Raw genomic sequence first — 13,455 nt, 5'->3', positions numbered from 1 at the left:
GTTTTTTGAAGCTACAGCTTTGTTTTCTTTATTATGCATAAGTATAAACAAAAGAAGCAACAGCAGACAGATTATTGTAAATTTTCTATGTTACCTTGAGTTTCCAGGACGAGGATGGCAGGGGACGGCGGGACGAGTTTCTGGGATGGCAAATTTTTTTGCCAATTTTGGGGATGGCTGGGGGACAGCAAAGGGGACTGCTATATAAAATATAGGGAAAATTTAAAATATATATGGAAGTTTAAATTTTCATATGAAAAATAGATAAAGCATGTATATATACATTATATTCATATGAAAACATGGATGAAGCAGCTATATGTACATTATAGAACCTTAAAATACCACATTTGTGTTCAGAATTCATTGTCAATACTCAATAAACATTCATAATTCAGAATTCATCTAGGCTGCCAGTTTGGGTTCGAAGAACCGGTACGCTGGTACGGCAAAATTTTGAAAAGGGGTTTGGGTACAAAACCAACATAAACTTGTAATCATAGCATCATGATCATACCATAGCAGCATCATATACATCAAGTTTAATATCAAAATGATAAAATATTCAAGTATCATTGTTTCAACTTTCAACAATTTAAAGTTTGATCATCAAATGGATTCTCTAATTCATCATCCTCATTCTCCTTCGCCTCATCACTTACATTGACATTCGATGAATCAATGCCAATGCCAATGCCAATGCCACTTACACTGGCACTTCACTTTAAGTTTGCTTGCTATCTGAGTCATCAAATGCAACAAGTTGAGAAATGAAAGCATCCAAATCAGTATGCTCTTACTCTATATCCCACATCTTCGTTTCCCCTTGCTTGTAGTCATGCTGCTTGTGTGAAATGAGCCAAGTTAATGTTTTAAAACTCACTTTTATGGTTATATTTTAATTCTTTATGTGGTGGAATTAAAAAAAAAAAAAAATTTTGCAAAAGAAAAAAAACCATTTTTGGGCTGTCAGACCGCTGGGTTCGACCTGGGTCCTCTTGGGTTTGACTTGGTCCAAACCAGGCCTGTGAATCACAAACCCTATCCAGACCACAGGCGGACTGAACCAGAACCCCAAACCAGGACTGGACCGGACCAGTACCAGGGGTCTAGGGGGCCGACTCCGGTAACCTAGGAATTCATTGTCAATACTCAATATGCATTCATAATTGAAAATTCATTGTCAATATGCCAGCACCTAATTGTATTGCTGAAAAATTGATTACTCTACTTAAACAATAATCTCCGGAAATATTTGTTTTTATCGCCTGTATCAAATATCCTTCCCTTTTAAATATATGAATATCATATGGTAAGAGATGAAATATTTATATCGTTCCCTTTTAAAGTTTTAAATATATCATATAGTCAAACATGAAATATGGCAACGATATTATGAACTATCACATAGTCAAGACTTATATATTAATAACTTAATATCGTTGCCTTTTAAATTTTTAATTGACGAGGTTTCCTCCCAATTTATTCAACGGGGGTTTGGGGGTAGCCCCCCTGGCGCGCTCCTTGGACCTGTAAGCTCAAACAACTTTAATTATTTTATTTCTATTTAATTGATAATTTTTGCATGCAATTCCTAACAAATAATTGGAATGATTTTAGGCAAATAATTTGGGGCCCACATTAGGTTTTTTATTTATTTTTAAGTATGACATATTTTTAATGTTTTTAACGAACCGCAGCCGTGGGAGACATCCAGCCGTGCTTGGGATGTACGGACGTCCCCTCGTGCCTGGGGCAAACGTCCCCCCGTTTCCGCGATGTCCTCAGCACATTCACACATTTTGGGGACGGGGGGAACGTCCCCTCGCCGTCCCCAAGTCCCCGAAACGTCCTCGGGGCTGGGACGGGGGGTTTCAGGCCGGGGACGCGTCCCCGGGTTACATAGAATTTTTGATGTTTTTAAGTGCCTGAAAGAGCACTTAAGAACTTTTCTTAATTTGGCCTATATTTTGAACAATGTTTAATTTATGATCTGTTGCATCTTGCACACACTGCAGTCTTTTGAACACTATTATATTTTTATGTAATACCCCTGATATATTGTAATAGTTGTTTTTACTCTGCACTTATGTCCCTTGGATAACTTTAAACTGCTGCAGAATTATTTTCAAGTGTAAATTAGCAACAGTAGTTGGGCTTGTGATACTATTTTTTTGGGTACTATGTCACCTTTTCTTGTGTAATATCCGCTTTTGGGATTGCCCTAAATCTTGCCCTAAAATCATAAATTCCATTCAAATAAGAAATGTAAGATACTCAGAGGTATGACTTTACCATTTAAAATGCCTTTTAACAAGATAAACCCTGATTTAAGTCCTGCAACCATATTAAACAATATTGGATATATGTTTATATAATTTATAAATCTCAATTGTTTCCATTAGGGTTAGTAATCACACATATAAGTACAAATACATATAATTATCATAATTCATTAGATAGGTCTTATCACAATAGAGTTTGAATGAAGGAGCATGATAGGATCAGTCTGAAGCAATCCTCACACTAAGCCCAAGAGTGGATATATTATCCCCATTGGCCCCAAGTGGTAGGCACATTGGACATCCAGCATGGGGTGGTCTACCTAGTGGGGGTGCTTGTATCTGCACCCCCTATCCATGTTTTCTTATTCATCCTCTTTGAGAGCATACGATGAAATCTTTCGGAGAATCATATAAGGCGCTGGGAGCCTGTCCTTTCCAATCAAGCCCAAGAGCATGGAATGAACACCCATTCATACGCCATCTTGGCCCCACCCTTGGGGTTGGTGTACTTGATAGCGGTGTCAGTGCTGCTGCCTCCTTATCATGTATTTCTTCCTTCACCCCAGAATGAGAATATATATATATATATATATATAAAACTTACTATTTACTAGTATTTCTAAGCACCTTACTATTATCAAGTATGCTGTCTTCCTCTCTTTATTAATTCTGCAATCAGTTATGAAGCTGGATGCTTGCTTAGATCAATGTATATGCTCACCTATCTTTATTTATACTAGGGTTCGTGGGCACCTTTGCCACATAACATGGAAAGGATGTGCTATGTGATCCGGTCCAAATGTTGATGGTCGTATAGGGAAAGGGTTGTCCCATGCAAAAATTGCAAAATATCAAAAAGAACAAGATGAAGTTGATAATCATGCATCAAAACAAAGGCCAGTTTCAAGTTTAAATAGACCTCCCTTTGCATCCAAAATTCAGTTTTAGGGACATCTACAAGTCAAAAAAAGAGCAATTTAGGGCCTCTCGAAAGAGCATTTAATTTGCAAAGTTGAGAGGATATTGATCAAAATATTGCTTGTTGCTTATATGCAAGTGGAATTGCATTTAATGTGGTGTGCTCTCCATACTGGCAAGAGATGGTTATATCAATTAATGAGGCAACAAAAAGATATTAAAGCTTAGGTTATGAGAAGGTCCATACCACCCTTTTGGGTAAAGAAAAAGGCATTATTGAGAGACAATTGCAATTGATCTATAAGCTTCATGGTAAATCTTAGGGGTTTCTATTATTTGCGAGGGATGGAATGATGCCAAAAATAGGGCATTGACTAATGTGATTGCAATGTGCCCAAAAAGAGCAATGTTCTTGAAAGCAATGGAATCCAAGGTTGATGAAAAAGGCACTCAATTTATTGCCAATATTCTAATTGAGGCAATTGAACTGGTGGGAATAGAAAATGTTGATAAGGTGATTGCAGGTATTGCAAAAGTATGTAGAGCAGCAGGGTTGGTGGGCGAGGCAAGATATTCAAGCATTTGATGGACTCCTTATGTAGTTCAATCATTGAATTTAGTGTTACAAAAAATTGGCAAAATCCAATGGATATAGAAGATTTACGAAGAAGCAAAAGATATTCAAATGTTTTTATTTGTAATAATCACATGTCACACGCCATTCAAATTAGTTGAAGGTAATTTTTTAAAACATTTTAAGTATATTTTTCAATATATCCTTTTAAAGATATATTTTATATATTTAATTTTTTTTTTTTTTTAAAATTGTAGTTGGTTGACTCTTGCTTTTCTACACTACATTGTTCTTAAAAGACTCGTGGATGTGAAGCAAGCCTTAAAAAGTAGGGTGATTAGGGATATTTGGGTAGTTTGGAGGCAATCTCAAACAGATAGAGCAAATAGTATCAAGACACTCATTCTTGGTGATGATTGACGGGCTCAAGTAGATTACTTGCTATGTTTCATTGAACCAATATAAAACCTCATTCATCATTGTGACATAGAAGAGCCAAAATTGGGCGACATCTATGATTGTATAGATACAATGGTAGAGTAGGTCAGAGACATAATCATGGCAAAAGAGCAAGACCCCTTTGAATTTTTTTGTAAACAAATATATGATGTAATAAAAAACAAGTGGGATGAAATCACAACTCCTTTGCAAGTTCTAGCATATGCTTTGAACCTTGAGTGCTACCATGCAAACATATTGGTACTATTAAATAGGACAACACCAAATATGGATGTTGAAGTAGTTGATGGATATAAAAGAGCCTTCAAAAAGATGTTTACAAATCCTAAAGTTGCTACAAAGAATTGAGATGATTTTGGAACTCTTGCATCTTTTGATGGAACTTATGCAGATGTTGATGCAATTATAGATAAGAAAAAAACACATTGTGAAATGGTGGAATTTTCATGGTACAATGATTGAACATTTGTGAAAATTGGCTATCAAACTTCTATTATAGGTAAAACATCGTATGAATTATATTTCAAATTAAAATTTTTCTCATTTTATTTTTTATTTTATTGTTCGCATTTGTATAATTTGTAATATCAAAATTTTCATAGATTTGAAGTTCTTTTGTTTTTGAGAGAAATTGGGGCACACACGTCTTCATCCATTTGGTAAAATGAAACAGGTTGGCAGCTAGTAAAGCAAAAGACTTTGTATATGTTCATGCCAATCTTCTTCTCTTATTGCATTCCTCCACATACTACATGAAGGGACCTAGTAGCCTTTGGGATGTGCAGCCTAATATGAGTGAGTGATATTGATGTATCTATAAATGCATTGACACTACTGAACAATCCTATTAAGAATTAGAACATTGTAGGAGGATCATCTAGTGCGTCTTCATTTTGTTTTGAGAGTCTAGTTGGTGGTCATGCTCAATCCAACTATCCAAGCTCTTTAGAGAATCTTAATGATCTAGAACTCCAATTTTAGGAGAACAATGATGATATTTTTGAAAGCATGTTATTTTATCAATGTATTTGAATTCTGTTTTGATGATGAAATTATATTTAAATATAAACATTATGCAATATGTAGATTTATGTGTTCATATTGTCTCTAAAGTAATGAAAATCTCCTTGAATGACGTAGGAAATTGTGTTCTATATGGGTATCTTATTTATGAATGCCATATCTTGTCGTATCCATATTGGGGGTCTTGAATGGCTGTATCTGTATCCATATCCGTATCCGATACCATATTTGTATTTGTATCCATATCCATGCAACTTTGAGTATAAGTTAAATTAAAGACATTATGCTTAACTATAATTTTTTTTTTATTGATGGAATTGACTGCTTTGATTACAAGGTCACCTCTAGATGACCACCATGAGTTGTACTAGTCACCTCTGGATGACCTCAATGAGTAGTCATATACTTCCATAAGTGCCATTTACTCTGTTGTCATTTTTCCTTTTGTATTTTCATAACAATATTTCTTTCAGTTTTGGGGTTCGCATAGTTTTTAGGGATGGCTGGGGGATGGATTTGGGGATATAATATTTTCCAACCCCAAAATTTTGGAGATGGTAGGGGCACAACTATTAAAATATTATATTAAAAATAATATTTGAATAATTAATTACAAAGAATACGATTAAAAAGTTAAAACACGTTAAAATATACAAAGTTTGACAATTATTTGATTCAATGATCAATGAGAAGTATTTGTAGTATAATAGTTACATTATTCATGCAGTTCAAGATACAAAGTACAATGTTTATTAATACAAATTAGCATTGACATGCAAAATACAATGATTAGTCTAACTATTTGTTCAATGCAAATACTGTGGTGTAGTCCTCATCGTTGGAATTGCAAAACTTTTTCAGCTCTTAAATTGGACCCCAATTTAAGAGGCAGAAGGCATTGAGTACAACCACATATTTCCTTGCACTCTTACAGGTAAGCTTTTCCACTCTTGAAGGAGTGGATGAAGTTGTATGTAGATCAATTCCTCTCTGCACTAGAGGAACTACTAGCCTTTAAAAAGAGTCACTGTCTCCCTACCCATCTTTGCCAAACTTGTGGAGCCATTGAGTTCAACAAATCTGATCCACTCAAGTTGTATCAATGTGGCTTCCTTTGTATCATACATTTTATTGTCCTTCATGAAGCTCCTCGTCATCTCCACATCATCTATTTAGGGAAGTCTACCAAGTCTCATACCACTTCTTGCTCAGTGCATAGCTGGCCATGTTTGGAAATAGATATGCTTGTAACCTACTTCAATCAATATATGCTGCATTCACTAGAACCTACACCGCATTGTTAGGGCCAACTCCTCAATGACATCTTCGAGGATCTAAAACTAGAATAGGCATGCTTACGGTTTCTTGGTCAATCAACTGCCTTAAGGAAGTAAGGCCCCTTCTTATGTGGCCATGATGTTGATTAGTATATGATGTCTAATTTCTGTCAGTGCATCTTGATGATGTTAGATCCATGTGAAACACATATGGATTACATTGCGCCTCTATTAGTACTTTTTACTTGGAATAGTCCTTATCCAAGATTACACTCCTTAGTTTTGTCTCAGTTGGTCCCACATATGAAATCCTTACAATGCCATTAGCAAAGGAGATTTTTTCAATTGTATCATATTCTTATATCTTGGGCTTGTTCATTTGATTATATCTACCATGGGGTTTGGATATGAACTCATAATGTTACTTTTCTCCTTAGGCTCTAACACAAAAATAGGAACTTGTGCATGTTGAGTACTGGTAGTTCTCATAGAAGGTGCTAGCATTGAGGTAATTAAAGGTGTAGAGATGCCACCATTATACAATTTCATTATCTGAGTGCTTTGTTCAAGTGAGAGCTGATCACATGCAAGCTTTAAGAGGTGTGTGCACCCTAGTATTGTTGTCATAGTATTCAAGGGAGCCATAATGACATTTCCATAGGCAAATACTGTTGGAACATGTTTTCCGTTTCGCCAAAAGCTCGACCTGTTAACTCTTGATACACATGCCAGAGATAAACGGTTCCTCGGGAGGCGGTTAGTACATGTCCCAAATCCAAAGGGGGGTGCTAGCGATTAGTTGAACAATCCCCCCAGCAGCGTCACCCCCAGCAGCATCACCTGAGAGGATTTGAACATTTGTTTTGTCTCTGATACCAATTGTTAAACACACCACATGAGTGAGAAGGGGGGGGGTTGAATCAGTCCGAACCTCAAAAATCTTAACTTCTGATCAATAAAACTTCAAACCACAATTAACTTAATAGTGTAATGATGAAACATGAAAGCACAAAGCACAACAACCATAAGAACACCAGATTTATGTGGAAAATTTTAAATTGGGAAAAACCACGGTGAGAATCACACTCACAATATGAATAATTGATTACAATGTTTAGGCTCAAGGCCATGGAGCTCACTGCCCCTAAATGGACTTGCAAGACAAAGGCGCACAACCTTAGGGCAAGATACAGAGGGCTGCACAAGTTGCCAAAAGGAACACACCTTCTTCCGGCAGGTTCAAAGGATCAATGAATTCAAATGAATAAGATCATGAAATTGTCCTTGAACCACTATGTCAAGCGACTAATATCATGGTAGACACATGACCTCAAACACTGTCTCAAAGCTCTTTTGTCATGCCCCCAATCTGATCCTCTACTATTGGCAATGAAATTGTCTTACAAGGTGAGACTTCACAATTTCATGACGGAGAAACTCATCAATCATCTATCTCTTGCAATCGGATTTGGTCATCAGCATCAGCCTGGAGGATTGATTGTTCTCCTTCATTAATGCAAGGGATTTGATTCACAAAATTATTAATTAGTGATTAACAGAGAAAACGGTCAAGAGCAAACAAAGTGTCTTTTGGTAAATGAAAGGCTGCGATCACATTAAAGGAGGTGTCTCCTCTTAGTGGGCATAACCTTGAGAAAGAGCATGACTTCTCAGCATAGGAGGAAGGATATAAGAAGTCATTGCATCATCCAAGGGAAATCATCGAACTGAGGATAATTAGTGGAGAAGGCACCAAATATACAGCAGATCGTCTGATTAATATTGTGTGGTATGGGTTATCTATGCATACATTTTGGGCACCATAACTGTACATTTTCCTGCATATTTATCATTATATATACTGCTGTCTTAATTGATTATACATACTCCAAAAGATATCAGTCTGATCTAATAACATTCTGCAGTTATTTATATGTTACTGTATTCTTTCATATAGTAGTGTTTTCAGCCATGGAGGAAATAGGGTTGCAAGAGGGGTATGGTGAAGGAGCATTCGTCTAGGTATGCCATCTCCATGAGGGGACATAAATGGTTCCACGAGGCCAAAGGAGTACAGAGGGTACTGCCCTTGGGCCTAGAGGAGAAGGTTTCCAGGGCACCCTGTTGCAGCTCCTTTCCCCTTTCATGGTGCATAATTACAGGGAGAGTAATCATAGAGAGAAGGAGAAGGTTGGCAAGATGAGGGGATAATGGAAAGGGATACCTCACTGGGTAGGCCACCTCATATAGATGGCATGGGTCACATGAAGCCAAGAGGGGTGGTATATGCGCTCTTGGGCCCAGGGTAGAGGGTCCGAGACACCCCATCAAGGTCACATTTCTCCCTTGCTATCCTATTGTTGAGCCTCCAAGATATTTAGAATATTTAATGGATGGATCACTAATTCTGCTACTGATTATGATTTGAATATATGTAAAATAATTATTAATAATGCTACTATAAATTCACTAATCTGATTTCTGTTCTGCTAATCCGATTAATGCTTTGCTATAAGATTTACAAATCTGATTTCTAAAATAAGAAGTTTCTAATCTGCTGCAGGGTTTCAATAAGGTGAAAGGTATTTCCTAAATCCACTTATCTGCTTGGAAACTAAGAAACTAGGGCAAGCTTAGGGCACATCCAATTAGGGGACATTACATCACAATTGTCTTTCGCACTTCCTCTATATCAAATCTGTTTGTGCATCATTCATATCCATTTCACATTAATTCACATATATCCTATACGCAACTCATTCATCCACACACCTATATATATAAGATAATTCATTGAAACTCTCAACTAGGTCAGCCACATATAGAATAAACAATATTACATAAATTAGGCCACCCGGACCCAAAACATCCATTGCGATCCACTCTAGGAGATAAAGGGGACCCAAACGTATCACAACACATCCTTTCCAAACGATTCCAATGAACCGCACACGCTAACACGTCTTCCAAGGTCGACATCAAATGAAACGTGTAAATGAACAATAAAGCACGCTAACCAGTCGGCCCAGAAACATTCCTTAATGCTCAAAGTTCAATGTGGATCTTGACATGCTACAATGAGACCCATATCAACACCTAAATTCAACCACCAAAGCATATCTGGACCAAAAAGACATGATCTAGATAAGACACATCACCTCGATCAGTTGGAAACCAAATCGATTGACAACATTGAACTTAGAACAACATAACTCCTCTTTTCAACCAAACCAAAACTAGAAAATTTGAACTGGAACACTGCACAAACCAAATGAACTTGTCCTCCAAGCTGCAACACTTAATTCAACATATCAGAGAACCACCAAGCATTCTCTGGACCAGTTCTAACAGACAGCCCACTGCCAAATAAATCAACAATGAACTCTTAACATCTGAGCAACAAAGCACCTGTAAACTTGACAGTGTAACACACACAAATCATGAACATTGTATCTAGAATTGCACTCCATAATCTTCACATACCGGAGGAATCCAAATCATTCTTCCACTGAGACATTAAATACTCTTTCCTGCATATTGAACCTTCCACTACACCAATCTTGTGGAAATACCTCATACTTACACAATATCACTACCAAACCACATAACAACATCATAACACTCACTTCCGGACCATCTACAACATATACTGACATCAATGACAATGCCACAGGTTGACATCAATGATAACACAGCTGAACATAACTCAAGTTTCCAACAAGTACAATCTGAATTAACGATTTTGTTTACATTTTATCTTGTTGAAATTGCCATAAAGAAGTCCTCTTATTGTATGGAACCTTTGTTATATTATTACAACAGCTTGGAAGGTTAATCAAATTTGCTGCACTTCCAATTGAATTACTCCTTTGAGTGCTCTGTTTGAATGCCCTTTCCCCTCCCCTACTTCCATTGACAATTTCTGGATTCCTCAACAAGTTAAATTCCTTGATTGTTACTTAGGCTAAATGAGTTAACATTAGCAATGCAAAAACTAAGTGAAACCTATATTTTGGTACATAAAATAAAGATTTGAGACAATTTTCAGTGAAGCAATTTTCTTTAAGTATTTCTTGCTTTAGGTCACTTGAGGCATAGAAAAAGAGGATACATAAAATTTGCAATCCTTCTTCAAGTTATCTAAGACTCCTACGTGATGATTTGTTTAGCTTGTTATAACTAAAAATTAAAAACAATCAACATGCAAGGATATTTTTAATCTATATTTCTTACTTCAGGTTGCATGGGGCACAAAAGAAGAGTATATACAGAATCTGCGATCCTTGAGTTATATAAGACTCATTAGGCATTGTATGATTTGTTCATTGCATCTTTCAAACAAAAAATATCGAGTTCTTACAAAAACATGGATTCTTTTCATTATATTTTTCTTACTTAAGGTTGCATGAGGTGTAGAAATAGATGATATGGTGAGATATACAGAATTTGCAACTCCATTTAGCATTTTTTTAATATTAATATTTAGGAAAATTAAAAAAACAGAAAAAAGCTTCATGGATGATTAAATTTGACAGAGAAACTTAAAAACTGGGAGATGAATGATCAATGGGAATTGTGAACATATCGTAATGGGTTGGTGTTGATTTTCTTCATCTTCCTCTCATTTCTTATTTTCTTCTTCTTTTGTGGTGACTGCAAAAGCGCATGGTCTAGGGTTTTTAAAGGTTTGTTAGATTTGGGAACTTTGGTGGGCACCCCATTTAGGTTTAGGTTTAAGTTAGAAAAGTTATTTTTTCTTTTGTGTTATTTTAAAAATATGTAATCCTTATTATACTGACAGGCTTAACTACAATGACAGTAAGAGGGAGATCTAATTGAGCACGTTGATAACAAAATCCATTCTGTATAAATTTGACAGTCATCTACATGTTGAACTGTCATTATACCTAACTATTTATACATCTATTTATAAATCAAATAAGGTAGCATAGATATTTTAAAATACATCTATCTAAATAACTGTGTCACAAATTCAGTATAGATGCCTTGAGACTGATATCTCTTGGCATCTTTTAGGTAGATGTATTGAACATATTTATACTAATTAAATTTCTCATGAAAGACTTAAATGGTTTACATGCTGAATATCAAAATGAACCACTTCAAGGGGGCAGCCTCAATCTTTAAAATGAAACAGAATTCTTAGACATGCCAAATAGTAAACCACTACGTCCAGTTTACAACATAATTAGGCATTCCATAATACTGATTAGGTTGATTACTTGTTTAATTGTTAATTTATAAATTATCAAATGATCAAAGCAAAGTTCATGTGACTTAAATGGTTTACATGCTGAATATCAAAATGAACCACTTCAAGGGGGCAGCCTCAATCTTTAAAATGAAAACAGAATTCTTAGACATGCCAAATAGTAAACCACTACGTCCAATTTACAACATAATTAGGCATTCCATAGTACTGATTAGGTTGATTACTCATTTAATTGTTAATTTATAAATTATCAAATGATCAAAGCAAAGGTCATGTGCACCACAAGTTAGCTACTCCACAACCTGATACACTGAATAGACTGAGAGCACAACACATATAGGCCAATTTCATCCTTAATTTCTCCTGTGCCCTCTTTTGAAGCTCTTATTGCTTTTATCATCCAAATAATTGCTTGATAATGTAGGCAGTACTAATACTGTAAAAAAGTGTTTTGGTGCCATGTTTACATTTGTTAAAAGTTATAATAAAACTGTAAAGCTTTTACAGTAGAACTCTTCAAAAATAAAATCTGAATGCAAATGCATAGACCTGTTTTTTGGCTCTTATCTTTGAAACCCTAAAAGGTACAGAATTTATAAAATCTATCTCAATTAGTTGGTCATCAAGTACACACCTAAGAATCCAATAGAAAAGCATTTCAGAAAAGGACCAAACGTTTTTTGTGAGCAGCTATGGTTGAGAATTTATCCTACAGGACTATAATATGAGTACTATAGATGCTACATCGGCCAGATTCAATAGTTTCATAGACTTCCTGCAAAAAACTATTCACTAAAAGAATTTTCTGCTTTAAGTCTTAGAAATTCTTTTAGTTGCTTCCCTCCTTGAGCTTTTTATGAGGAGTTTCTAAGTTTAATATTTTAATTCTTTAATTATCAAATTAGTATGTTAAGTCCTTATATACTAGGCTGTCATACAATCTTAATGTTTCACAGCTTCTATACTAGACACCCAAGCTTTAATTACAACGCCTTCTTGCATATAATACAAAACCTGTCTTTCCAATCTTGATTTATTATTTTCATAATACTAGATTGAGCTTGAAAGAGAGCATAACTATAGCAAGCGTTATACTTTACAACATAGATTATCGAATGGAATTGATGAATTGATTACATGTTTGGTTTCCTAATCCCTGAAACTAGGTAGCTGATTTTAATTGCCATACATGGGCAGTTGCAGCCGTTAAAATTATGATTTAATTCTTAACTTATTTGTCATCTGTTCTATCCTTAACCAAATCATGTTTATAACTCATTTATCATTGTGTTCTTTTTAACTTCTTTATTTTATCTAATAAAATATGTACTTCCCAGTCTTGCAGCAATTGCGAAGAAAAGGCCAGCACTATGTGGGCGTATCATGCCAGTATTGCTTGGTTTTGATCCTAACACTGAAGCTGGAAGAGGGGGTCAAGTTGCAAGTGTACTACATGCTCTCAAGACTGCATTTCTTGGAATCCTGAAGTGTACACACCATGGGGCAATGCCGGTATGATTTTAAATATTTTTCGTTCTTATAATTTCTAATGCCTTAGGTTGTACCTTATTTTGCAATATTCTTATGTGTTGTAATAGCTGTTACTATACTGCTTGTATGCTGTTTGTTGAAAAGCTTCTGGGATTATTATTGAGCTCATTTGAGGATTGCAACCACCTTTCAGAA

At 35.6% G+C, this 13,455-nt stretch overlaps 1 protein-coding gene across 1 annotated transcript in view; it reads left to right on the top strand.

The window, feature by feature from the left end:
- The window catches only part of LOC131061569 (uncharacterized), a 160,411-nt gene that overhangs the window by 32,889 nt on the left and 114,067 nt on the right, over window positions 1-13,455 (top strand). The window contains exon 6 of the mRNA XM_057995310.2: window positions 13,107-13,281. Within this exon, the coding sequence (XP_057851293.1) occupies window positions 13,107-13,281 (175 nt within the window). The remainder of the gene's footprint in view (window positions 1-13,106; window positions 13,282-13,455) is intronic.

Source organism: Cryptomeria japonica, chromosome 6 (genome assembly GCF_030272615.1).
Source record: "Cryptomeria japonica chromosome 6, Sugi_1.0, whole genome shotgun sequence".
Lineage (NCBI taxonomy): Eukaryota > Viridiplantae > Streptophyta > Pinopsida > Cupressales > Cupressaceae > Cryptomeria > Cryptomeria japonica.
This window is presented reverse-complemented; position numbering and strand designations above follow the sequence as displayed.